The sequence below is a fragment of the Physeter macrocephalus genome, chromosome 14, assembly GCF_002837175.3.
Source record: "Physeter macrocephalus isolate SW-GA chromosome 14, ASM283717v5, whole genome shotgun sequence".
NCBI lineage: Eukaryota > Metazoa > Chordata > Mammalia > Artiodactyla > Physeteridae > Physeter > Physeter macrocephalus.
In genome coordinates this window covers 114,962,777-114,990,311 of record NC_041227.1, presented here as the reverse complement: position 1 = coordinate 114,990,311, position 27,535 = coordinate 114,962,777, and the positions used below count along the sequence as shown (strand labels likewise).

The window sequence follows — 27,535 nt, the reverse complement described above, 5'->3', positions numbered from 1 at the left end:
CGGGGTGCGGAGCGGGCCTGCCGGCTCCCTTGGGCGGGGCGGGAAGGGCGGAGCGCGGGGCGGACGGAACCACCGGGGCGGGGTGGGGAGGTAACGGGACGGGCGCGACCATGGCGCGGTGAGGGGGTGGGTATCGGTCCGGGGGAAGCCTGGGACCGCTGGTTTGTGCGCCGTCTCGGACGCCCCCCCTTTCGCTGCCGCCGCCGCCGCCCCGGGCATGTCGTCCAACTGCACCAGCACCACGGCGGTGGCGGTGGCGCCGCTCAGCGCCAGCAAGACCAAGACCAAGAAGAAGCATTTCGTGTGCCAGAAAGTGAAGCTATTTCGGGCCAGCGAGCCGATCCTCAGCGTCCTGATGTGGGGGGTGAACCACACGGTAACCAGCTCCCCGGCGCGCGCCCCTCCGAGCGCGGCCCCGCGCGTGCTCACGCCCCCCGCAGTCCCGGGCCTTTGCCCGGCGGGCCCCGCCAGTGACGCCTGCAACCCCTTGCCAAGCCAGTCGCACGCCCACCCCACCCTTGCACGCCGTCCCGGCCGGGTGTGCCTCCCCGCGCGCCACGCGAGGCCTGGTGTCACCGTCGGTGGTATGCCGTCGCGTCCTTCCCTTCTCTCCAGTCCCTCAAGCTTCCTGCGTCTGGCTTCGAGCAGCTCCTGGAGCGCAGAGGGAAGGCCTGGGTGGGGTGGAATGGCTTTCATCCCTTCTTCCTCGCTTCTCGCCTCACCCCGTTTGTTGCATTTGTTTTCCCCCATGTTCCTTATAATTGGCTGCCTAGCTCGCTGTCCAGTTGACAGAGCAAGTGGCATTGGCCTTCCCGAGTATTCCGCTATTTCTGGTCGTTTGGTTGGTGTGGCTGCTCAGAGTTTCCCCATCCTCCAGACCTCCTGGCCACTGACTGGAAATCCTCCTTGGGTTTCCTTTTTTTCTTCTTGAACGAGATGTATCAACTGGAGAAGCACAGGCTTCCTTGGACCACAGACACTTACCAGGGTCTTCCTGGGTTAGGGAGAAGGGAGAATGTAACCATTTGAGAGAAGGTGAGGCCTGCTTATGAGGATCACTCATAGTAGAAATGATGTGTCTTCCTGAATACTGTGGTGTTCATGTCAAAGATGTTGACTTCTCAGTTATTGAGCTTTCTATTGTATGGTCATGAGGATGTGATAATGGACAGTGATTAAGATGAGAGAGAGGTTCCCTGGATCCTTGGGGTGTTTTGAGATTGGCCAACAGCTCCTGTTAGGAAGTTGGAGCCCCGCGCAGTGTTTGAGCTGGATACTTCGTTTGTGTCCTATTTGTTTGGGGTCTTCTTTCTCTTCCAGCCACTTGCTCCTTGCATTCTGACCATTTCATTGAGTCCCTACACCGGAAATGAGAAGAGGAAGTAAAAGGACCTGAAATGCCAGCTTCACCAACTAAAAGTTTGGAATGAGAAAAATGAAGCTAATGGCTTGAGTTTCCCGTGAATATCAGTTCTTTAGGCTCCCTGACTTTTCTGAGCACTTGAAATTGCCCACAAGACCAAATGATGACAAAGGGGCGCAGGGCCAGCAGGACTTTTTGCTTTGCTTTTCTAGACGAGCCTCTGGCTGGAGATTGATGAACCATAGTCTGAGCCGGGGTTTTAGATCTTTACCGCTAATACAGAAGTGCACATGTGCGTCTTGGGCAGGTTACTGTTTTCAGTAACCTCACTGAGGTGGATGTCCTGGCCAGGGTAGGGAGAACTGCTGGTTTAATGCCTAGACCTCTGGGAGCTGCTTTGATTCAGTAGTCCAGCAGCATTTGTTGCCACTGCTTCCTGCTGCCTCAGGGGTCATCTGACAACATTGCAAGGGAAACTGGGTCATCAAAATGTGAACCCTGTGTCCCTGCCTTGAAACCAATGCTTGATTTTGTTGTGCAGCTTGTTTCTCACTAGAAAGCATCCTGTCTGTATGGAGAATTGGTAGAGGTCTGAGAGTCAGGAATGTTACAGCTAGTCGTAAGGGACTTTGGGTCCCTTATTTTATACCCGAAGAAATGGAGGCCCTGGATGGAGGATTAGGTCGCCTGTGGTCACAACAAAAGACGCAGCTCGTTGTCCAGTACTGTGGGCTGTGTTGGCCGATGGTGGTGCTTGAATAGGAGGTCTTGTTTTCTTTGCCTCCTTTTCCTTGTCCTGCCTCTCATCCAAGTGCCAGGACAGATGGGAATTATGGTCTTGTTAGAGAATCTGAATGTACGGTCAGGTGTGTGTGCCTGTGCCTGCCAGTTCCCAGGAGTGTGTGTGGTGCTTGGTTTTCTGATAGGCAGGCAATGAGTCTCTGGCAGATGAAGAGGCATCTGTGCTTCCTAGTCACCCTCTTTTTTTGCTAACTTTAAGAAAGTTTGTTTGAGAGCTAGCTGGGAAGGCATTGACTTTAAGCAAGACCCAAGCCTCTGGACATAATGAGAGAACACCTCAGGGGAAATGCACTGGGCACCACTGCCCTGGACAGGCCGAGCTCTGGAGCTCAGTTCGTCAAAAGTTTTCTTGCTTTCGCTTGGCCTGCAATAAGGTCTAGGACTTCGTGGGTCCCCATGGGAAGTGGAGCATCTCCCCAGAAGACTATAACATCTTGCAGTTCTCAAGGGGGTCAGGACCACATTGTTTTGGTGGATTGATATCCTTTCTTGGAGGTCAGCTTCCTTCAGAAGCCCACCGTTGCAACTTTTTGCAGTCTGAGTTTTCAGATACCATCTTTTCTTTGATTTTTTAGTTTCTCACCCATTTAAGTGTTTAGGCTGTGATGGTCTATGGTTGATGGTGTATGAGACATGAAGGATGGATATGTCTTTATCTGTAGTACAAGTCAGTTACATACTCTCTCATGAAGTGGTTGGTTTACTTCTGGGTGGGAAAAGAGGCCTTTGAACTCAGTGTTGTAACAGGAGCCCCTCTTGTGGACAAGAGATGCAGCCCCTGGACTTTGCGGAGGAAGACTGTGTAGGAAACGGAGAAAAAAAAAAAATCAGAAGACTTTGGATCTGTCGGGAGAACTAATAAAGAGAGAAAACCAGAGTTTTAGTGAATGAAATACAGCCCAGAGGGTCTGGAGTTAGGGAAGAGGTGGCCTGGGAGAGGGGTGTGGAGACCGGAGGAGGCAGACCTGGCTTGATAACCTGTTGGCCATTTTAGGAACCGGGTATGTATGAAGCCTCACCCCAGTGATCCGAAGGAATAGGGGAGGTTGATGGTAACTATGTTTAACTATTTGGGAAGCTGCCTGACTGGTTCTTCAAAGTGACTGCACCATTTTACATTTCCACCGGCAGTGTGTGTGGGTTCCAATTTCTCCACATCCTGTCAACACTTGTTATTGTCTGTCTTTTTTATTATAGCCACCCTAGTGGATTTGAAATGGTATCTCATTGTGATTTTGATTTGCATTTTCTAGATAGCTAACAATGTTGAACATCTTTTCATGTGCTTATTGGCCAGTTGTATATTTTCACTGGAGACGTATCTATTAAGATCCTTTGCCAATTACTTTTTGCCCATTTTTAAATTGGGCTATTTGTCTTTTTATTATTAACTTGTAAGAGTTCTTTATATATTGTAGATACAAGTTCCTTATCAGATACATGATTTGCAAATATTTTATCCCATTCTTTGGGTTATCTTTTTTACTTTCTTTTTAAATTAATTAATTTATTAATTTATTTATTTTTGGCTGTGTTGGGTCTTCGTTGATATGCGTGGGCTTTCTCTAGTTGTGGTGTGCGGGGGCTACTCTTTGTTGCAGTGCGTGGGCTTCTCATCATGGTGGTTTCTCTTGTTGTGGAGCACGGGCTCTAGGCACGTGGGCTTCAGTAGTTGTGGTGTGAGGGCTCAGTAGTTGTGGCTCGCGGGCTCTAGAGCACAGGCTCAGTAGTTGTGGCACACGGGCTTAGTTGCTCCGTGGCATGTGGGATCTTTCCGGACCAGGGCTCGAACCTGTGTCGCCTGCATTGGCAGGCGGATTCTTAACCAGTGCGCCACCAGGGAAGCCCTTCTTTACTTTCTTGATGGTATCTCTTGAAGCTCAAGTTTTTAATTTTGATAAAGTCCAATTTATCTATTTTCCTCTGGTGGTTTGTACTTTTGGTGTCATATCTAAGAAGGGTTTGCTTAACCCAAGATTGTGAAGATTTACTCCTATATTTTCTTCTAAGAAAAACTCAGCGTTTTCTAAGAAAAACTCTTTTAGTTTTAGCTCTTACATTTAGATCTGTAATCCATTTTGAGTTAATTTTTGTGAATGGTGTGAGGAACAGATTTATTCTTAAGTCTGCTCAGTTCTCTCCCACATTCTACCCCCATTCTGTCCACACATTTTCTTTGCCTAATGCAGACCCAGAACCTCCTTTCCCTGCCTTTTTCTCTTTTCCTGCTACTTTAAAAATCTTTAGTAAATAGGGACTTCCCTAGCAGTCCAGTGGTTAAGGCTCCGCGCTTCCAATGCAGGGGGCATGGGTTTGATCCCTGGGAATTAAGATCCCATGTGCCGTGCAGCGTGGCCAAAAAAAAAATCTTTAGTAAATATTCCTGCTCTAGTGAAGCCTTTGGATGAATTTGTCCTTCAGCACACCTTCCCACCTCACAGATAACACTGGGACTCAAACAGGAAAAGAAAAACCAAGGTGTAAAAAGGAGGAATAAACCCAGGGGTGGATTTGTTGGCACCTGTGGCTCTCTGTTCTTGCCCCTTTCCTTTCTGGAGTTTCACATCTCGCTTGGACCTCCTTGGTTTTGGGAATGTGTTCCCCAACACATCATGTTTTCTGATGGTGGCAGGTAACAAATGATTGTCAGTGGTGGCCAGCCCATTGATGAGCCACCCACAGAACCCTGGGACATGTCAGGAAGCCTGCATGCCCAACGCACGCCTCCTGGGTAGCAATTCCTATGAAGGTCACAGAGGGAAGTGGAGGCTTCTGGAATCAGAAGTTCACCAGACTAGAACTAGTGACTGAATTCTCAGGTCCAGTAGGACCAACAGAGTAAACTCTGCTTCTAAGTTGTTTCTCACTCAGCTTGTTTAGCCTCCTCCTCATTATTTATGCTGATGGCTCATAGAGTTAATCTTGTAGATAATCCAAAAACCACTTACATGATGTGAGATACAACAGACTTACCATCCTAATATGTTCTGTTTATCGTGCTGCTCAAATGAGTTTGCATTCCGCAAGTGCACTTCTGCTGAAGGTGAAAGAGGTTGGCGGAGAAATGTGCTATAGATAGTAAAGGAAAGGCACGTCCTCCTGAAACATTGCTTTAGTCACAACCTTTCATGCTTCAAAGCTTTTGGGCACTCTCCTTTATTCTCCTCTCCCTGGCATTTAAGACTCTTTACATTCTGGTCATAGCCTCAGTAGCTAACCTTAATCATCTTTCCCATCCTCCAGGCCATGAACCTTAGGCATGGTCACACCAGCTTTGCAATGTCTTTTTCTCTTTATCCTAGTGTTAGCCATCTTTCAGTCCCCCTTTTCTAGCCATCCATCCCTCCATCCAGCATTTATTATGTAACTAATGTGTGCCAGCCATTGCGCTAGGGCCATAAAAATGGGTAAGGTAGTCTCTTCCTTCTAGGGGCTCACAGTCTAGTGGAGAAATGAAACATGTAAGCAAACAATTACCCAAGCGAATGTGATATTTACGATATAAAGATGCACAGGGGAATGAGTAACTAGTTCAACCTGGGGAAGACAGGGAAGCTTTCACAGAAGTGATATTTAGTCAGATCTTGGATGATTCTCTTAGCTTTATTCCTTCTTCTATTCTTGCTGCCATAGTCTATTACCTGAACTATTGTAATAGCACCATAAATGGTCTTGCTGCTTCTTATCTTTGCCCTGTCCAATCCTTACTTGATTTTGATTCCAGAATCACCTTTCTATATCACCCATCTGATCATGTGAATTCCCAGACTTAAACCTGAGAGGACTTCCCATTGCCTGCATAGTTAAGTCCAAATTTATCATATAGTGGACAAACTAAGTTCAAATTCAGGCTATGTTCCTTAGTATAGCTTTGGAGTAGTAATTTTTCTCTCTGAGCTTCATTTTCCTTTTCTATAAAATGAGCATAACACTTTCCTTGCAGATTATTAGGACAGAGGAAAGGAATGGTAAACACTACCTTAGCCAAGGTAGCTGCCCATAAGAAGGATTGCACAGCACAGCGTAAAGAGCCCAGGTTTTGGCACCAGCAGACCTGGGAGCAAATCCTGACTCTACACGTATTGTCTGTGTGACCTTGAGCGAGGTGCCTTGAACCTTTTGCAAAAGGCAAAATCAGATTAATAATAATTCATGTGACTATTAAATATTAGAAATATAGAATAGGATATATATATTTGTGAGATATATATAATATATATATTATATATATAAAATATATGTGAGATATATGATATATAATATATAATAATATAAAGCACTGGCCACTTACAGACATTCCATAAATGGAAGCAGCTGTTATTTACTAATATTAATAATATGTGAGGCCGCTCACCTGTCTTTCCTGTACTGTCTCCCTCCACTACTTATTACCTCTGTCCTACCCTGCCACTATCCTCCCGCCCCCCTGCCTAAAATGGGCAGTATACTTTTACATCTCTGAGGCTTGTTTCTGACTGTTCCCACAGCTGGGATTCCCTTCCTCGGGTTTTGTGTTTTGTTCCTTTTTTTTTGGAGAACTACCCTCCTAGGCTTTTCTCACAGGTATTTCTCTATAGCTTCCTCTAGCCACCAGCTCTCCCATGCCCAGGCAGAATCAATCATTTCTTAAGCTACTTTTCCATCTACCTTTATTCATAACTCTATAGCACTCATCACGTTGTATTTGTTATCTGTCTTCCCAGGTAAACAGAGACCATATCTTTCCATTTTTGTATCCCCAGCTTCTGGCACAGTACTGGCACATAGTAAGGCTACATCGAGTAGAAGTTAACTGAATAGAAGTTTGGCAGAGTCTGAGCCAGATCAGGAAAGACCTTAAATGCTAGGCTGAAGGAGTTAAAACTTTACCCTGAGGTTGGTGAGGAGCCATGGAAGATTTTTAAGCAGGGTGTAACGTGATCTTGTTGTGGGTTCTTCCAGTGTCAAGTGCTCTTGGCAATACCAGGGGGGGCATTAGGTTCCGTTTCTAGCCTGATGTGTAAGGGCTGGGAGTCTGACTCTGACCATATTAACCTCACCTTCCTCTGACATGGCTGTCCTGTTCACCGTCCCTGTGTTCTCACTCACTTAAATGCTCCTTGACTTCAAGCTTTACTGTATCATGGGTTTGTGTCATCTCCCAGATAAGAGGATAAGCCTCCCACTTTTGTGGGCACAGTGCACACGCTTCCCTTGCTGCACACCCCCTTCTCCCTATAACATAAAATGAAGCATGTAGTAGGTATTTCAGTAAGTGCTTGTTCAGCTGAAATTGAATAGAACTCTCTGGGGATGTAAAATTTAGCACAACTAAAAAAAAAAAAAAAAAAAATAGTACAGCTAATCCCTAGAGTGAATCATCTACATGTGGCCCAGTGGAAATGAGGGTGAGTCTACGTAGTTCAGCTGTATGGATTGTTCAGCAATATATTATCTGTTAGAAATTTCCTGCTGTTGGATTGTGTAGTCAAGAATAGAGATGAATTGAGAACTAAAAACTGACCAACTTACAACTATTCAAACTATGCTGCACTTAGAATTACACAGAGAATTAACGAATGGAACATCCCTGAATAGCTCTTGTTAGAATGATTCATCCTGGCTAAGGGGCAATTGACCCTTCGCAAGCAAGTGTTTTAGTCTTTCCTAGTTCTCCCAGTAACAAGCCCTGGCCATGGCATAGAGTCTGGATTTTAGACTAACCCAAATCAATCAGTAGCAGATACTAGAACCTTTTGGTATAAAACCATATTCTTTGAGCCAGTGATATGTTCTTTCTAGCATGGTGGAATAAGCTAGAAAAGGTAGAACTTAACTTTTTTAAAATCTCAGAGCCAGGCTTAATATGCCAGGAAAAAGGAAGTGGGACAGCTACTATGAATTGTTTCTATTGGCAGAAAAATGATGCGGAATGCTTTCCTCTCTAGGCACTCACTAAACAATGAGCCTGCCTTGTGAGCACCCCCTGGAATGGTAACTGGCAGAACTTTTTTCTGTGGCTGTTGAGCCAGTGGTGGGCATCTCAGACCTGGATGCTGGGAATTTTAAGTGTATGATTTGAGGACTTTCGACACATGATGTACTCATGTAGTCATCATCCTAAACAACATATAGAATGTTTCTAATAGCCTAGAATTGCGCCTCTTACCTCCCTTTATAATCATCCACACCCCCCACAACCCAGGCAGCCTCTTACTGGATTTCTGTCACTATAGATTCTAGAATTTCATATAAATGGAATCATACAGGCTGTACTTTTACATTTATGCCAGTCAGTTATGCCAGCAGTTTATTGTCTCTGCCCCACTGCCAACTTACACTGCTACCCTACGGCCCCTCCCCATACACATACAGTCGTATGCCTTCCTTCATTTCCCCGTGAGTAAATTGGGTTTTTCACCAGTTCTAGGAAGGTATGGTTTCCCCAGCCCAGTTACTACATTAACTTGAACTTCCGCCATCCTCTGACATTTCTAAATAAAAAAGGTTTGGAACATGAAAGGAGCAGCAAATTACATGGTATTTCCCCCCATTTATGCTCCTGGAGGAGTCCTAATGACTAGGTTATTCCCTCACTGCCACATGGGGCCTCATTGAGATAATAGGATTTGCAAGGAAAGTATCCAGGAGATGCAAGACTGTGCTCCCCCTGCCCCCTATCCATTCAGTCGGGACTAAGGTTTCCTCTCTAAATCCTGAATGCATTAGTGGCAACTGGGTTGAGGGTCAAATGTCAAATACTCTGCTGTGATGGGAGACGACATCTGCGGCTAATTAGACCACTAATTGGCTAAACTGGGGATGGGGAAGGGCAGGAGCTGCCCTCTCAGCTCTGCACCAATGGGAAGCCAGTTCCCTGTGCAGCCTCCAGCTCCCTGAAGGGGGATGAAGGACAATGAGGTTTGTTTGCAGTGGGGGCAAGGCACCCTCCCGCATCTCCCCCAGTTCAGCACAAGAGAGGACATGGCTTTAGGGACGGACTGGCCCTGCTTTAATTAGGAAAGTAAGAATGAGCCAGTGGCCAGATGTCTACCTCTTCTGCTCACTTTAAATTTGATCGTTTACTTTGGAGATAAGAGTTACATACCCACCTAAACCCATCCAGCTTTTTTCTTGCCCCAGGCTGATTTCTTGAGTGACCCCCGATTGTAATGAAGATGTTGAAAGCCCTCAATTAATACTCACATAGGTTGGGTGATATTTATTCATTGGTCTATTTATTATTGCATTTGATAAATACATATATAGTACCTGCCATCTGCAAATTGTGGTGCCAAGTACCATGTGTGGAGCCTCCAAGGTCAGTTAGATGATCTTTGCTTACAGAGATCAGTGATAGGATCTTGCCTAGCTTATAGTCAAGCAGGCTTGTGAGGTTAGTAAGCATTAACTGCAATGTGAGGGAGGCTGTGAGATGGCCAAAAGATGGATACAAACAATGCTTCAGGAATTCCGAGATAGGAAAGAACATTTATGGTCTAGAGAATCATGGAAAGCTTCATAGGGGAGGTGCCTTTTGAGCTGGACCTTATCAGGTGGGGAGAATTTCATTAGGTAGAGATGAAGTTGGGAACTTATTTGTAGAAAAGAACAGAAATAAAGACAAGGAGGGAATCCATGGACGTGTTTGGTGAGATGGTGGCATCCACGGTGTAGCATATTGTCTCTCTGAGGCAGGTGGCTTGGCTGAGAACCTCACTTTCCCCTTGCTTTGCAGATCAATGAGCTGAGCAATGTCCCTGTCCCTGTCATGCTAATGCCAGATGACTTCAAAGCATACAGCAAGATCAAGGTGGACAATCATCTCTTCAATAAGTAAGTTGCCTGCTGAGTGGGCTCAGGTTTTGTGGGCAGTTCTTTCCCTCGAGGCAGAGAGCTTCCCAAACCTCGCTGTGGTGAGGACAGGCAAGCACCTAGCAGGGTGTGACAGCAACACCTGGCTCACAGAGCTGAAAAACTGGCTGGGAAAATGCATTCATTATGTGCCTCTCCGCCTTGTGCCGTCCTGTCATCTCAGTCCTTTTTCAGCCTACCTCCAGTGTCCCTCAGGGCTTGTGGCTCGGCCCAGGGTGATTCATCTAGGGCCAGTTTAGTTAACAGTGAGCTGCTCGGGAGCTGAGGTATCTAGTACGAGGCTGACAGCAGTGACCCTATCTTGATCTTAGTCTGAGGCAAGAAGCTGCCAGGCATGTTCCTGGCCTGGGATGCAGCCAAGCTTCTCTCTTTCCAACTAGTGTGTGAACAACAGGCTGAGCATGGTGCCCAGGGGCGCTATCTAAAATCATTCTTCCCATTTTTGCTCATTGTGGCTTCTTGGATTAACACTGGTGTCTTTGTCTCAGACTTTGATGGAGCAGCCGTCTCACCTGGCACAGTTTGGGGCCTGCTCTAAGCCCTTTAGAGGCCTTGCTTTTTCATCCTCCTATGGGTCACCCAAGGAAATATTTGCTGCTCACACTCTCCTCCTTTCTGCATTTGAATCCTGGTTCCACTCTCCATTGTCTCACAGTCTCCACCACCTCACCAGCTGGGCTCTGTCACCCCACCATTCCCAGACTGTTAGCCCAGAGGAGAAGCTTGATTTGAAAACATCCATTAGTGGCCTCTCTCTGCCATAGTAAGTAATAACATCATATTCTAGAAGCTGTCTGTCTTCGTAGCTGCTACTTGCTAAGTGGCCACCTGTATAGAAGAAAAACTGTGTTTCTCCTCTACTCTCACATCACTACTCACTTCTAATACCAAAAGTGTGTGTTTCCCACACATCAAGCACTTCTGTAGGACACTAACTAGGTGTCCTACAATTCAGTTCATTTCTGACACTCTCGACCTGGAGTTAGCGTCAGGTCTCACAGGTTAAGGGCTGAGTCCCACAGGACTGCCCCTCCACACCGCTTCGGATGCCAGTCTCAAGTCCAGGTTGTCACCTGTGCTTCTGACCAATTTACTGTAGATCAGAGGTTCCCATGACCCTCCCCCTTGGGTTGGATTAATTTGCTTGAGTAGCTCACAGAACTCAGGAAAACAGTTTACGTACTAGATTACCAGTTTATTATAAAAGGATACAACTCAGGAACAGCCAGATGGAAGAGAGGCATAGGGCAAGGTATGTGGGAAGGAGCAGGGAGCTTCCATGCCCTCTCCAGGCACACCACCTGCCCCAAACCTCCATGTATTCACCAACCTGGAAGCTCTCAAACCCTGTCCTTTTGGATTTTTATGGGGACTTTTTTATGACAGCATGATTGATTAAGCCATTGGCATTGATTCAGCCTCTAGCCCCTCTCCCCTCCCTGGAAGTCAGGGGTATGGGACTGAAAGTTCCAACCCTCTAGTCCTGGTTGGTTCCCCTGGCAAAGAGCACCCATCCTTAGAGGCGTAACAAAAGTCACCTCGTTAACGTAAATTCAGCTGTGATTGAAGGGGGTTTGTTACAGATAACAAAAGACACCTTTATTACTCTTACCACTGAGGTAATTCCAAAGATTTTAGGAGCTCTGTACCAGAAACAAGGACAAAGACTAAATATATATTTGTTATTATATCCAATATCACACCACCTAAGGAAGGAGAGGCAGCGCTACCCTGTGAGGCAGGAAAGGGGATTGTTCTGTGCCAGAGGTCAGGGCTCAGGTGTGGCCATTGTACCAGGGTCCATGGTGTCCACCACATTGACATCTTGGCCTAAAGTGGACATCCAGTATCTTTATTTGTTTTTTCATCTTTCTTGATTCCTTTTGTCCTTTCAACAACTGTTTACGTGCTAGTTATTAGACTGCAGTGCTATTTACTAGAAGATCAGGCACCTGCTTTCATGAGAGGCCACTGCGTTTTATTTCCTTGAAGTCTACCATCCTGGAGTAGTCAGAGGGACATATTTCTTTTTTTTTCCCCCTCAGTTTTATTGAGATATAATTGACATACAGCACTGTGTAAGTGTAAGGTGTCTAGCATAATGATTTGACTAACATACATCATGAAATGATTGTCACAATAAGTTTAGTGAATAGCCATCCTCTCATATAGATACAGAATTAAAGAAATAGAAAAAAAATTGTTTTCCTTGTGATGAGAACAGAGGGCCATATTTCTGAAAGGGAGTTCCCAAGCAGGTTGACTATTGTCAAGATGGAGGATTTGGAGGAGGCATCCCTTCAAGGTGATTCTCTTCCCTCCTGGGAGTCTGTGGATTGACTAAGGAGTGGGGAGGGCGTAGACTGGTGCCAGCAGCCAGCAAACGAGGCTTCATGAAAAGATGGGATCCCAGTCAGTTGACTGAGGACCTCTTCAATCTGAAGCACCCTCTCCTTCCATCCCAGTGGAAGCCAAGGGCAGGACTTCCTGGGTGTAACCATCTTCAGGATGTATTGATAGGAGCAGCCCCAGAGGAGGCGGGCCCTTTGATGAGAAAAGCCTTTCCCTTTAGCAGTCAGACTGACATTTACCTCACAGCAGCTCTTCACATGCGGCCACCTACCTGCAGCAAGTACAGCACTTGTGAAGTAGGGCCAACACTCAGTCTCTCTTCTCTGCAGGTAAGGTTTTTTTTCCCCTTTAATGTAAATTTTATTGAAAGATAGCATGTACTCAGAAAAAGTACACAAATCATAAGAATACAGCTAGATTAATTTTTACAAAGTATATGCAAGGAATGTGAAGTTTTTAAACTTTTACATGCTCAGAATGACCTGGAGAGTGTGTTAAAAATGCAGATTTCTAGACTGACCTCCGGAATGTTGAGGGCTTAGCAGCCTACATTTTAAGTGCTGCAGATTATTCCGATCCAGGTGACCTGTGGACCACACTTTGAGAAGTCCTGATGTATGAGTTAGAGAAATAAGAAGTTCACAAAAACATGTCTCTGCTTTTCCCCAGAGAGAACCTCCCCAGCCGCTTTAAGTTTAAGGAGTACTGCCCCATGGTGTTCCGAAATCTCCGGGAGAGGTTTGGGATTGATGATCAGGATTACCAGGTATGGGGTGTCTTTGCAAAATCGGAGGGGTTAGGGAGTGGAGGGGGGTCAGGAAGCCACAGGACAAGTAGGGAACCAAACGTGTCTACTGTTCTTGTGCTGAGTCTTCCTGTCATGTCTTACTCCAGCCCAGGCAGTCTTTCTCCAGTGTTGGTGGGCTCTTGGAGGGGTGAGGGCCTTAGAAGTGCTTCTCATGGTGCCTCACAGGCTCAGGCTCCTCTCCCTGGGAGGGAGCACAGTGGGAGGGAGAGGGGTCTACGGAAGCTGCTTCATTTTAGTCTGACATTCCCAGTCTAGGCTGAAGATCCCTTCTCCTTCGTAGTTTGACTTAAAAGAGAGAATTATTGCCAGCGGGAGATGAGGCCTCTTAAAGCTGATAAGACAGATTATAAAAGGAAGACTTCAAGGGTAGTGTAACTTCTTGCCAGGTATGAGTGCCACCTCCTAAACTCCCCTGTCCTAACGTTGGGAGGGGGGCTAGGCATGGCAGGGCAGCTGCCCCCTTCAGGGGGTGATCATGTCACAGAGGCCTTTGGCCTATTGGGAGGAATCAGTCCCAATATCGGGGACATTCTCGTCTGACTCATTGTCTGGGGCTTCTGTTACTTCTCCACCTAGCACCTTCCTTGGACTTCTTCCCCTGGCAGACAGGCTGGTGGTGAAGGTGGGAGAATTTTCCACTTCACTTGTGCAGCAGTAAGAAATACAGCTGATTTTCAGTTGTCTGTTGGGGGGAAAAAAGGAGTGTACAGCCTAGTGAAATCTAAAATGGATGCTCACATCTTGTAAGATACTGTCATTCCTCCCATCCCACTCCCAGGAAGTCTTTCACAGAGTAGATCATGAGAAGCAGGGTCTCCCTCCCCTCTGTCCTCCACTCCAGGGGGCCTCCTGAAGAGGAGGGTGAGGGAACGTGAGAGGAGGAAGAGATGCCAGGGACAGTCAGGAACAGCCATGTCCAAGAGGTGCTGGGAGGTCCTCCAGCCCCTCCTGTTGGGACCAAACCCTGAACTAAGTCATGCCCTGATTGGAGCATGCGGTTTTTGGAAAACTTCTTGCCATTATTGGCAAGGTTGCTCGGGTATCTTCCTTCCACGGTGGCTCTTTCCCTTCCCGTTGGCCATCTAGCCACATCCTGTATTTTTTCTCTAATAAACTTTTGGGCAAATAATTGTGCTCAAGACTGAAATAGGGGCAGGGAAGATGGTGTTCAGGGAGGGGACTCTCTGCTCTTAGACTACCAGTGACTTAGAGAGACAGGAAATGCTGCCTGGAAATGAGGCAGGGGTAGAATTATGCTTGTCAGCCCTATGTCTTGTGACCTCCCGAAGGTCTTTTCCCAGCATCTGCTTGGTGAAAACCTCTCTTTGGTTGACTCACACCTTCCCCTACTCCCTCCCCGCTTGAGGCTTCTCCTGCCTTCTGATCCTAATGGGAATGGGGCTCCGAGAAGGAGCGGGGACAGAGCTAGAAAAGCTCCCCGGATCTGCCTCGTAGCTCTGCAAAGACAAACAGGAGTTTGAGGTGAGGGGAGAGGTGTTGGGCAGTGGTGAGGACCAGCTTCCTGCTTTGGGAGAGGTTTTCCAGCATGAGGGTACATACAGGAAATAAAGGTGACTGTGTCCACTCCGTCTTTATGCTTGACTGCTTGAGTATTTCCTAAGCTTTGTCTTCATCACCCCCAAGAGACTGGGAAAATCATCTCATGTTCCAGGTGAGGAAACTCAAGAGTAGAGAAGTTCCGTGGCTCACCCAAGGTCATATTACACGTGAGCATCAGGATTAGAACCCAGGCCCCTAACATCTGAGGCCAAGTTTTAGTTTCTAGAGCAAGCTCTCTAGGATCAGAATGAAAAGAAATATTTCACAGTCAGTCCTCTTCCCATCCCAGTCAAGGTTTAGGAGCAGGTGGTAAGGAACAACTCTTGTCTCTCTTATGGAAGACTTTTTGGGAAAGATGTGAATTTCCCATGAGAAAGGGGGTGGATAAGGTCCCATCTGTCTCAGTGTTGTTGGCCTTAGAGCAATCCGACCCATAAGAGAAGACTCAGAATAAAAGAGTCTTCATTCCCCTCCCAAGACCACCTTTTGTCTCGGTCCATCAGAATTCAGTGACGCGCAGTGCCCCCATCAACAGTGACAGCCAGGGCCGATGTGGCACACGTTTTCTCACTACCTATGACCGGCGCTTTGTGATCAAGACTGTGTCAAGTGAGGATGTGGCTGAGATGCACAACATCTTAAAGAAATACCACCAGGTATGGTGAGTCAAGAGCCTCAACAGCAGAGGAAGGGTTGGTGGAAGAGGGAGAGGAGCCCCCGGTAGAGCTGCTTGGGGAGAGCTTGGTCCTCTTTGGTAATGGCAGGTACCTCCTGATAACCAAGCACTTGCCCTCCCCCAGGGCCGTGTTTCTGTGAGGTGAAATGCCTGCTTGAGAAAAAGAAAAGAAATGAAGGCATGTTATGGATGCAGTCCCAGTTGAACAGCTGTTTCTCGTCAGAGTTGGAAAGTTTTCACACTCTGGCACCTGCCTCATTTCTTCTAAAAGAGGTCCTGTCGGCTCAGCAGGGCTGCTGCTTTTCCCGCTCCCATTCTCCTCTCATCTGGAACTTGCCCATGAGAAAAGCAGGGAGTGCCTGTCCGAAGCCTGCCGGGGTCTTCAGGGAAAGCTGCCTTCTCTCTGGCCACCTGAGAGGTGGTGAAAGGGACTTCTGGTGTTTCAGGAGTTACAGCAGAAAACCCTGGGGCCTGGCACGGGCGAGAGCTTTGGGTACGAAGCCGTTCAGTTTTCCCAGGTGACCGCATCACAGCCCTGCCTCTGCATCCTCTCTCTGCCCTTTGGCTTTCCCATTTCAGGCTGGCAGAGAAGATGCAAGTCCTAGATCAGTGATTTTCCTGCAGAATCCCAATCAGATGAAACCAAAGGGGCTCTGCACTGCCTGCTCAGCCTCTCACTCTGCCTTGCCAGTTAGGGGTGGTGGTGGCTGTTACCTGTTGTAAGTCTGAGGAACCCCCGTGACTTCACAGAATCCAGATTGGAAACCACTGGTCTAGAGGCTAGAATCCCAGGGAGCATGTTAGCCCAGGAAGAGCCCCGTCCATACCGGCACTTTCACCTGTTCCTTCCCTGCCTTCCTTTCTAGTTCATAGTGGAGTGTCACGGCAATACCCTTCTGCCACAGTTCCTGGGCATGTACCGCCTGACTGTGGACGGCGTGGAAACCTACATGGTGGTCACCAGGAATGTGTTCAGCCATCGGCTCACTGTACACCGCAAGTATGACCTCAAGGTAAGGGGCCCTGTGTTTCCCAGCTCTGTGGCCTCCCTCTCCCTGAGGCTTAGAGGGGCCACGACTCCAGCTTCCACATAATGGGAAAGCCGGAGTGTATGTTTTCACATGGGTAAGTGGCTCTGGAGTCGATATGCCTAATTCTTTTTTTTTTTTTTTTTTTTTTTTTTGCGATACGCGGGCCTCTCACTGTTGTGGCCTCTCCCGTTGCGGAGCACAGGTTCCGGACGCGCAGGCTCAGCGGCCATGGCTCACGGGCCCAGCCGCTCCGTGGCATGTGGGATCTTCCCGGACCGGGGCACAAACCCGCGTCCCCTGCATTGGCAGGCGGACTCTCAACCACTGCGCCACCAGGGAAGCCCAATATGCCTAATTCTTATGAGCCAAAGGCTGTCTCAAGTCCAGGTGACAGTGACAAGAGGTTATTGAAGCCCCAAATGTACCATATTTACGTAACAATTGGTGTTTTTCAACTCCTGTCAGGGGGATGTGCACACAGAGGGCAGCAGTGCGGGGACAGGCTGTGCTGACGCAGGCACCCTGGCAGCTGTCCAGGCCCCATGGACTGACAGCACAAGCACCTTTCTAGACACGGACAAAAACACATGTGTGCCCGTGAACCACAGCACCCCGTTGTTCTTGAACCTGGCTTTCTGACTCCTGTCTCCTCACACCACTCTCCCTCTCTCTGCTGCAGCTGCACTGGTTTCCTTTCCGTTCCTGCAGTGCCTGTGCTCTCCGCCTCCCCAGATCTCACATAGGCTGCCTGTGATCTTTTCTCTCCCTGCCCTTTCCTCCACCTCCACTTTCCCCCACCTAATTACTTCCTACTTAACCTTCCAAGCTCGGCTCAAGTATCAGTTCTTCTAGGAAGCAGGCTTTGGCCACTGCCCTTCCCCAGTCTGGACCCTGCCCCTGTACTACATGCTCTCAGAGAGTCCTGCCTTCTCCCCTGTACCCCTGAGCACCAGTGTAATTAATGGATTAATTAATCGTGTAACTCCTGCTTACTGTCTCTCTCCCCTGTTAGAAGGAGAGTTCCTTAAGGGCAGGGACTGAGTCTCTCCGTTCAGCCCGATATCCTGAGCATGTGTCTGGTATACAGTCAGATCTCTGTAAGCGGTCTGTGACAGAGGAAGTGAACAAGTTGCTGCCTCCTGGCCCCTCTAGGAGTCTAACCAGCCTACTTGAGTTCACCTGCTGCCTCTCCCTAAAGACCGGTGCATGTTTTTTCGATCAACGGAATTTGCCTCAGCTGGACTTCTCCTGACGGCTCTTATCCTTTCAGGGTTCTACTGTTGCCAGAGAAGCGAGTGACAAGGAGAAGGTATGCTGGGGCCTGTGTTGATCACTTGTGGAATGGGTCGCTGGGAATCAAAAACACCTTCTGTTGGCCATCCTGTCCCTTCCTCTGCTGCCGTCCCAGCCTAGTTCCCAGACGTGCGGTCTGTTGATGTGAAACGCTGTGTCACTAAGCTTGTGTCTGTCCTCATCCTTGGCCTAGGCCTTGGTCTCCAGCCTTTTCCTTTGCCCTTGCTGGGTTCTTCATAGTCCTGGAGGGCTGGCGGTTTCTATCTCAGTACAGCCTGAATCCGTGGGTGGCTGGCTGCTTGAGCCCTGAGGTAGTCTCAGGGCTCAGCAGGAAGTCCTTTGGTCAGTCCTCATTGTCTGACTCGTGCTACATATTTGCCATCCCTGCCTGCCTGAAGCTGGGACTGTAGACTCCTGGACTGAGCCATTGATTTGGCAGCTTGGCCACCTTTGTGCTGAGGACCCTTTCCTTTCCTGTACCATTGCCCCCAGCAGAGGACTCCTTGGGGTGAACAAATCAGGCCACCAGCCTAACACTGCTATTGCTCTCCCAGGCCAAGGACTTGCCAACCTTCAAAGACAATGACTTCCTCAATGAAGGGCAGAAGTTGCACGTGGGAGAAGAGAGTAAAAAGAACTTCCTGGAAAAACTGAAACGGGATGTAGAGGTATGTATTTACCCTCGTTTTTACTTTGGTTGAGCAGGACCTCCTCTTGTCCCCAGAGCAGGAACCTCTTTAATCTTAAGAAAAATTGAATTCACCACTTCCCAGGAGTGTGGACAAGAGGAAGGGTGGTGATTTGAGCCATGTAGGTAGTTATTTGCATCTAAAGCTAGTGCAAATGTACATTCCATTTGGGGGGACACAATTTGTGCCAGTAGAACCTGTGTAACTCAGTATGGAGTGCTTTCCCTCATCTCTTTAGTCTGTTCCAACCCCTTTTTCAGACTCCGCTTCAAACTTCCTTTCTGGTGGTGTCCCCATAGTGGAGGGGGCATCCAGCTGTCAGAGTGACAGGAAACCAGCTATTAAGATCCGCCAACCGTGCCTTTCTCTGGCTCTGATTCTCCGCTTACCTAGCAGCATTCTGGTTGGAATGGGACTTCCTGTGGAGAAGTTCCTTTGGGGAGGACAGGTGGTAAATAATGAATGTGATATCTGATAACTCAATGTCTCCTATTTTTTTAAAAAATATTTATTTGGCTGTGCCAGGTCTTAGCTGCGGCACGCGGAGCTTCATTGCTGCCTACGGGATCTTTAGTTGCAGCATGTGGGATCTAGTTCCCTGACCAGGGATAGAAACCGGGCCCCCTGCATTGGGAGCACAGAGTCTTAGCCACTGGACTGCCAGGGAAGTCCCAGTGTCTCCTATTTTAATAAATTGGGAGCCTGTTCATTAAATCCAAATTCTATAAACTTTAGAAAATGTTTTATTTTTTTTATTGTGGTAAAATATGCATAACATAAAATTTACTATCTTAACCATTTTGAAGTTGAGTGGCATGAAGCATATTCACATGGTTGTGCAACCGTCCCCATCATCCATCTCCAGAACTTTTTCATCTTCTCAAACGAAAACTCTGTACCCAAGAAACACTAATTCCCCATTCCCCCTTCTCCCTTGCCCCTGGCAACCACCATTCGACTTTGTGTCTCTGTGAAATTGACTGCTCTAGGAATCTCATATAAGTAGATCATACAGTGTTTGTCCTTTGTGTCTGGCTTATTTTCACTTACCATAATGTCTTCAAGGATCATCCATGTTGTGCTACGTGTCAGAATGTCCTTCCTTTTTGAGGCTGAGTAATATTCCATTGCATGTATATACCACATTTTGTTTACCTATTCATCCATTGATGGACACTTGGTTACTAGTTAAGGTTAATTAATTAATCTAGTTTCTAGTCTCCAGAGAAACAGAATAGGGTGTAGATTGATAGATAGATGTTTATTATAAGGAATTGGCTCACATGATTATGAAGGTTGACACGTCCCAAGATCTGCAGTTGACCAGCTAGAGACCCGGGAGACCTGATGGTGTAGTTTTAGTCCAGAGGCCAGCAGGCTTGAGACCCAGGAAGCACTGATGTTTCAGTCTGCATCTGAAGGCAGGAAAAAACTGATGTCCCAGCTCAGAGGCAGTTAGGCAGGAGGAGTTCCCTTTTACTCACAGGAGAGTCGGCCTTTTCGTTCTTCTCAGCCCTTCGACTGATTGGACGAGGCCCGTCTACTTTAGGGAGAGCAGTCTGCTTTACTCAGTTTACCAATTCAAATGTTAAGCTCACCCATAAACACCCTCACAGACATATCCAGAATAATATTTAACCCAACTTCTGGGCACCCAGTAGCCCAGTCAAGTTGACACATAAAATCAACCCTCACACTTGGATTGCTTCATTGTGAATAATGCTCCTGCGAACATGGGTTTAACAGACTTCTTTTTGTTAGTAAGCTTTACCTTAACCACCCCCTACTACGTTTGTGCTTTCATTCTGACATTTGGTTTGTCCAGAGTCTTTCTCCTCCTTTTCCTACTTTTCTCCCTACTCTGGCTTCAAGAAGAATTTAATGCAGTTAACACAATTCATTTGTTTTCACTTGCATGTTACTTTATAAATGTTTGCAGATGGACGGGAGGGGGTGTGGCTCACAGAGTGTCTCTTTTCTGGGACCCTGGTCCCTTTTCCTTCGGCCTTCAGAGGACATTGTCCAGAGGTGCTTGCAATGGTGCCCCTCACCTTTCTTTCCTAAGGAGATTCTGCTGATCTCCTACCACTGGGGCTTCTTATGCTTTTAGTTGTCTTCTGGGCCTGTGCATAGAGCCCCTCTTGTCCTATTATGATTCTCCGTCTAGTCCATCAGACAGTTTCCTGCAGTGCTGCAGGTTCATTTGTGACCATGGCAGGATGCCTGGCACATGGCTGATGGTGGCTGCTGGCTAATTCACAGAGGACTTGGACCAGTGACTCTGGCCTCACATTAGTTAAACTGGAATGTCAGTTGGCCATTTCCATCCTGTATCATTCCCACGCTCTTTGTTCTCCTCCAAGTCATTGAGTCCTAGCTCAGGAGACTTGGATACCATCCTGCTCCCAGCACTCGTTATATGGATGAGAAATACGCAGTGCAGCGTTCCATTACTTCTTTCCTCCACCTCACCATGGCCTCTCTTGATCCCAGACAGCATTGGCTCCTCCCTCTTCCTGCAGTGCTCCTTCTACTTTTACTTCCGCAGCCTCTGCCTGCCTGACTTCTCTTCATTCATTGGGTCAGGCTCAACTCCTTTCCTCAGGGAGGCCCTCTCCCCGCTGCTGTCGACTCCCACAGCTCCTCGCCCTTGTGGAATGACTGTCTTCTCCATTAGACGTTGAGCCCGTTGAGGGCAGAGGCTCTGATGTCTTATTCTCTGCTGTATTTCAGAACGGGAGAATTAAGTTGAAAGGAATGCCTTTTCTCCCCTTTCCAGATGCCACTTTGCCTCTCCAGATGTCCCATGTAACCTCTTCCTTCCATCTCTCCTTCCCCCACCTCCCTAGTTCCTGGCCCAGCTGAAGATCATGGACTACAGCCTGCTGGTGGGCATCCACGACGTGGACCGGGCAGAGCAGGAGGAGATGGAGGTGGAGGAGCGGGCAGAGGATGAGGAGTGTGAGAACGACGGGATGGGTGGCAGCCTGCTCTGCTCCTACGGCACACCTCCGGACAGCCCTGGCAACCTCCTCAGCTTTCCCCGGTTCTTTGGTCCTGGGGAATTTGATCCCTCTGTTGATGTCTATGCCATGAAAAGCCATGAAAGTAAGTAGGAGCCTCTGCCTGCCGGCCCCGTCCCCAGCCCTCATCCTACCCTGCCCTCCCCCACTTCAGTGGGCCTCCATCTTATTAACTGCTGACTTTGGCCCCTTTCTGCCTCCATCCTGGGTCACCAGCAGTAACTCTGTCTTCTGGGGTGCTGGGGTCCTTCTCTGTCAGGCCTTCCTTCACCTCTTTGCTTGTCCTGGATAGCTGAGGCCTGGTTTGGCTCTGGTTCATGGGATGGACAAAACCTCCTAAATAGTGTCACGTCAGCCCCACAGGGTGGCTGTGAAGACCGAATAAGATAAGAGCTGTGAAAGCTTCTAAGAAGAACTCCATGGGTCATTCCTTTCCTCACATTCAAAATGATAGGGATGAATTTGGATGTCATATCTGAAGGGTTATGGACCAGCTGCTTTCTGCTCTTCTCCCTGCCTCTTCCTCCTTTCCTGCTTTCCCTCCCCCTTCAGGTGCCCCCAAGAAGGAGGTTTATTTCATGGCCATCATCGATATCCTCACGCCATATGATGCTAAGAAGAAAGCTGCACATGCTGCCAAAACAGTGAAACATGGGGTGAGTTCTTCGTGTCTCCATCCAGGCCGGGGGCGGTGGGGCCTCAGACCCCCAGGGAGGCCTCCTGCTCTAAGGAGATGCTCTCCCGGCCCCTTCTCCCAGGACAGGGAACAGGAAGAGCAGCCTGCCTGGTTGCCTTGTGTTCTTTCTCCGCCATCTGCGTCCCATCCCCTCCCTGCAGCTGGCTGATCTGCCCAACTTGTTTTTCCCCTAGTTCTCTGGCTCCTTCCCCCAAGGGCTGCTGGGCATGTCATGCATCTTGTTGACTGCCAGTAATAGCTTTGTTTACATGCCCACACTGCTCCCCAGAGGCCTGTTTCCCCATGGGCTTCAAGCTACTGTTCTCTAAACAGGGGCCCCCCAGAGCTCTAGGGCCCCTCTGCCGCCTCCCCATCGCCTTGTTCCTGCTTCAGTGGGAGCAGCCCTGGGATTGTGAATCAGAGGAGCGGGGTCAGGGCACTTCTGAGACATGGGAACCATTTCTCAAGGTGGCCTGCCCAGTTGGGGGTGGGGGGTAGTATTCAACTCTAATGTGGAGCCAGAGGCTCCTGAATACCCAGGCCCGTCCTAGGTACAGCCTCCTGATTAGGGCCTCTGTGTATTACAGGCGGGAGCGGAGATCTCAACTGTGAACCCTGAGCAGTACTCCAAACGCTTCAACGAGTTCATGTCCAACATCCTGACGTAGTTACCCTCTACCTTCAGCCAGAGCCAGAGTGCTGATGTGGGGTCGGGGATTGGAAGAGGGAGAGGGTGTTATCTGGGCTGAATGGGAGGGTGGGGAGCAGAGTGGCGGGGAGGGGAGGGCTTTAGCAATGCGACTGCAGCCTGTGACACTGGAAGAGACTAGCTGGAGAGGAGGGGATGTGCTGTGTGTGCGCGTGCTCACAGGATGTAACCTCACCTGCTTACCCTTGATTTCCCCCCCATTTGACCCAGGTTAAAAAGGGGTTTCCTTTTTGTTATCCTGTAACTTTTTAAGATACCTTGGGGCTAGAGATGACTTTGTGGGTTTATTTGGGTTTTGTTTCTGAAATTTCTTCGCTCCAGATTTGCTATTTATAACGATGTATGTCATCACCCTATCCACCCTCCCCATCCCTGACCTGCTCTCACTTCCCTTCGATTAGAGAAGCACCCGTAGACCCAGCGAAGGGTCCTCTCAGAGCAAAGCGCTCTGGTGCCACAGGAGAGGAGGTTAGACACCTCTGCCCTCCCTGCTGCATTTGATCTTGTCTAGATTAACTTAATTTCATGGAGTATTGTGCACAGCTTCCTCCACTTTTTCAGCCTCAGCTCCAAGTGAAATGTTACATGATTCCTACATCTAAATGCTTCTTCCCGAAGGAACACTCCAGATCAACATCAGGCATCTTGGATCAGAATCAGAGATCTCAGAGGGGAGTGAGTTCATCCTCATGGGATGGTAAGGGGTCGGGGGCTGCTGGGCTCTCGGACAGGTGGTTCTCAGAGAACCCCATGATCACCACCCAAGTTCCTGGGCTCTTTCGGCCCCTGGAGTTCAGATGTCTTCTTTATAAAGCCTCCCACTGAGTCAAGAGGAACTAGAAAGCACCTTTGGATATAACAGGACCCTCGTGCTTAAATGGTTATTTCCCCTTGGGAAAGCCCAGGAAAGCTGATGAGTATCGAATGATGTCTTGTGCCCTCCATCCATTTACTTCCTTCTGACCTTCTCCCAGGCACTCTCATTTGTAGGTGAGCTTTTAGTTGGGGGCAGATCTCCATGTGCCTGGGGTGCTCCTTGCAGAGATACCTCTTCAACCCCCAGGGCTGCCATGTAGGTAATCTGACTCCCTGTGGTTTGTCACCTGGATGGTTGTGGCCAGCAGGGAGTGGTGCCCCCCACCTTGGAGCGTGGCACCCAAGCCTGAGGTTGCTTCTGAGCCACTTGAGGATCTGACTGGGAAATCCAATTTGGAGGCTTGATGTGCGATTCAACCTGGCCCCAACCTTGGATCTGTTTTTCCTCGATGGCCCCTCTAGACTTTTCGCAGATCTGCCACCCACAAGCCTCCTCAGGAGTGGCATCCCGCAGCTTCCTTCAGGATCTCTACCCGCCCTCTGAGCCGGCTACCTAAGCCTCAGAATTGTGTCCTTCTGCGATGCCATCAGAGCAGTCTGGTCTGGCTAGGAGAGAAAACAGCCCTGTGTTGGGGGAGGTACATGGTGAGATGGCGTCTTCTCACCATCTCACCAGGAACTGGGGTCTTGGGATGAGACACGGTAAAACTTGTAGATAACTCCGCAAATGGAAAGAAAGTGTGTGGAACCATTTTGAATGAATGGATTGGTTTCCTTGGCTCCCTGCAAACCTGGCCAAGCTCAGCTGCTGGAGCAGGAACAAGCACCATGTCTGTGCCCAACCCCACAGTATTTAGGTCAGGGAGGAATGGAGACCGCATTCTTGGACTCTACTGGGGCTGTCAGAACCCTTCTGGAAGAGGCAGACAGGGGCCAAACAACTGCCCTGGCCCCAGGAAGGGGCTGTAGGTAGCTCTGAACGTCAGCAGCAAGACCGCGAAGTGACCTGGAGAAGAACTTGGAACCAGGTGGCTTGTGGAGAAAACAAATTTGACTTAGGAAGGGATTAGTAGGAATAATGTTTGAACTTGATTTCCCCACCTCCTAATCAAGAATGAAAATTTGGATCTGCTCCTAGTCGAGCCCAGCATCTCCCAAGCTTTTCAGGCTGTCCTCTCGCAGCCTCCACAACCTTGGGCTCCCTCGGCTTCCTGCGTTTGGTCTGCTGATCATGTCGCCATCGTGTGTACGAAAAGTGTAACCAGTCGTTACCAGTTGAAGGTGAGCTACCAGGTATCTAACTTCTTTAACATTGAGTTTTTGTGGGCTTTTGTTTTTGTTTTGTATATTGTTTACATTTTGAGAGGTAGCATTCTGTTTAAAATGCTCTTTTTGTTTTTCTGACAGTATTGTTGACTGGGTCAAAACATTTAAGCTGTGGTTTGGTGGATTTTAAATTTTGTTTAAAGCTCATTCTCTGTGCTATCTTCAAAACCTTGGGTTTGGTCCTTTAACTCCTTTGGCATTCAAATGTTTAAAAGCTATTTATCTTGTTTTATACAATTTTTTTCTCTTCTTTTTGTAACGATGAAGATGTTAAATTTGGTTTGCAGTCTGAATGTAGAAAAAGTGAAGTGATCCCCAAACCTTTGTGTTTTTTTCTCCAAGTCCCACCATGCCCTCTCTGGGCAGGTGTCTGAGGGGAAGTGACTACCCTCACCTTCACTCTTTGGAGCCATGAAGAAAAGCTGAATGGTCTTACGGCATCCCAGAATAATTTGGTCTCCCAAGAACAAAGGCATAAGACTAGAACATGGCTGACTGGGTGAGGCCTGGATGGGGATAGGGCAGGATTTTTCTCCATTCTCTCCCTCTGCCATTTAACCAGTCACAGCTTCTCCCGTCCTGCCCCTCTTCTCAAAGTCTATGGCTGAGAAAACTCTAGTCTCCCAGGTCTCCCCACCAAAGTAAGGGGTTCTCTGAAAACTCCACCTAGACCACTAGAAGGCGGCCTCTGGCCCTTGTTCCTGTTAATGAACCATTGAGTCTTTGTCCCCTAGTGCAAGCTCATTCCCTGTGCCCTGCAGTTTGGGGGTTATGGAGCAGGCTAGGAAGCCAGCAGTTCCAGAAGCACAGCCTGAGGCAATGCTCGATGTCTCCTCATCTAGCTCAGGGGTTACTGGTCTGTGGGACGTGCTATGAGTCGCCCCTGTGGCTGCTCTCAGTGGCACTCCCTAGGTTCCCTCCACAGGCAGCTCGTCATCCCTTCTCCCTCTTCCTACTTCTGTCTCTGTTGCCTGTGCTTTAGGCCTCAAACAGGTACCCTGGTGCCCTACTGACTCCCCTCTTCACGGTCAGCCAGGGCCTGCCCCAGGGAGGTGGATCAAAGACCAGGACTTTTCTCAGTAGCCAGTCCCACCCTCCTAATTGTCTTTTTACCAATTCAGGTTGGGAGAGAGAAGAAATTTCAGCAATCCCCAGCATTTGAGCTACTCAAGTGTTAGGGGCCAGAAGGGACAGTGTGTTTAAAACAACTTTTAGAAAGCTCTGGCCTTAGACCTGTGGCTCCCCCAGTTCCAGAGACCTCACTTTTTTCTGGCAGAAATGTGGGGAGGAGGCTCCAGCCTGAGCACAGGAATCAAAGGGAAAACATTCAAACTCCCCCCAAATCTACCAGCCATCTGCAGGCGGCTTTGTGACACAGCCCTAGCCTTCTTCTGAAACGTGCCACTTAGGAAGAGTGTCTCCAGAGGGACGAGGAGAATCGGCTGTCCCCGGCGGGCAATCCTTTGGAGGCTGGGGAGGAAATTTCCAGAGGAGCCCCTTCCCCTTACTCAGAGCCATTTTGGGAGGAAGTGGGAACCAACAACCTTTGGGGGAAGGCCTGGTGCGGCTCAGCACACCCAAGCATCAGGTCAGGTCATTGTAATAAAAAAATGTGAATGAAGTTTAGATTCAGCTTTTGGGGGAGCAGGATAAACTACCACCCCACCATATGTGTGTGACTTCTCAATTTCCCACTGCAATTTCCATTTTTTTAAAATAGGTATTTTCAACCCCCTGTGCTTGTCTAATGTCTGCTCGGAACAATTCGAGACCCTGTTAATGTTTTAAGATGCATGCATGTTAAGATGAATCTCCAACCCAAGGAAAAAAATAAAATTCAAAAAAGGTTTGTGTACACACCTGTTATGTATGAGTCCTTTGGAAATGAGCCTTTTATCTATCTTTTTCATAATTCAAAGGTTTTGGTCCCAGTTTTAGGGGCTGCTTGGGCTAAGTCAGGGTATGGCTTGAGTTTGGGGAAAGAACAGTCAATGACTTTGGTCACCCACTCTCAGATGCAGTTAATAAGCAATGGTTAAGAGCACAGGCACCAGAGCATCTGCCTGTCAGCTGCCATTACCACACTCACTGAGGAATGGACCAAGAGCCCCTCACTTCTCCGGCCGCGTAGAACCAACACTTGCTGGGAGCCACACACCCGACACACCTGTCCTAGCTCTCCCTTGACTAGCTATGTTGCTGACTTAACAAGTCACCTCTATGTGCCTCCGGTTCTCCATCTAAACTTTTAGCTTAAAATCTAGTGGTTCTCGGGCTTCCCTGGTGGCGCAGTGGTTGAGAGTCTGCCTGCCAATGCAGGGGACACGGGTTCGAGCCCTGGTCTGGGAAGATCCCACATGCCGCGGAGCAACTAGGCCCGTGAGCCACAACTACTGAGCCTGCGCATCTGGATGCAGGGGACACGGGTTCAAGCCCTGGTCTGGGAAGATCCCACATGCCGCGGAGCAACTGGGCCCGTGAGCCACAACTACTGAGCCTGTGCGTCTGGAGCCTGTGCTCCGCAACAATAGAGGCCGCGACAGTGAGAGGCCCGCGCA

General features: G+C 48.5%; 1 protein-coding gene across 4 annotated transcripts; it reads left to right on the top strand.

Moving 5' to 3' along the window:
* Positions 1–107: 107 nt before the first annotated feature.
* On the top strand, positions 108–26,851 carry PIP4K2B (phosphatidylinositol-5-phosphate 4-kinase type 2 beta). 4 transcript variants are annotated; one of them, XR_003682742.2, is made up of 11 exons: positions 108–376; positions 9,882–9,979; positions 13,040–13,136; positions 15,242–15,394; positions 16,281–16,427; positions 17,716–17,754; positions 18,293–18,406; positions 21,277–21,535; positions 22,003–22,106; positions 22,714–24,932; positions 26,099–26,851. XR_003682742.2 is itself a non-coding variant. In XM_007121412.4 (10 exons), exons 1-10 carry the CDS (start codon positions 218–220, stop codon positions 22,792–22,794), a joined length of 1,251 nt encoding a protein of 416 aa, XP_007121474.2. In that variant the 5' UTR covers positions 108–217; the 3' UTR covers positions 22,795–26,851. The 4 variants fall into 4 exon arrangements, 3 of the variants coding, with proteins under 3 accessions (XP_007121474.2, XP_028354019.1, XP_028354020.1); XM_007121412.4 differs by having other exon boundaries at positions 22,714–26,851; XM_028498218.2 differs by lacking the exon at positions 108–376 and adding an exon at positions 481–584 and having other exon boundaries at positions 22,714–26,850.
* Positions 26,852–27,535: the final 684 nt, after the last annotated feature.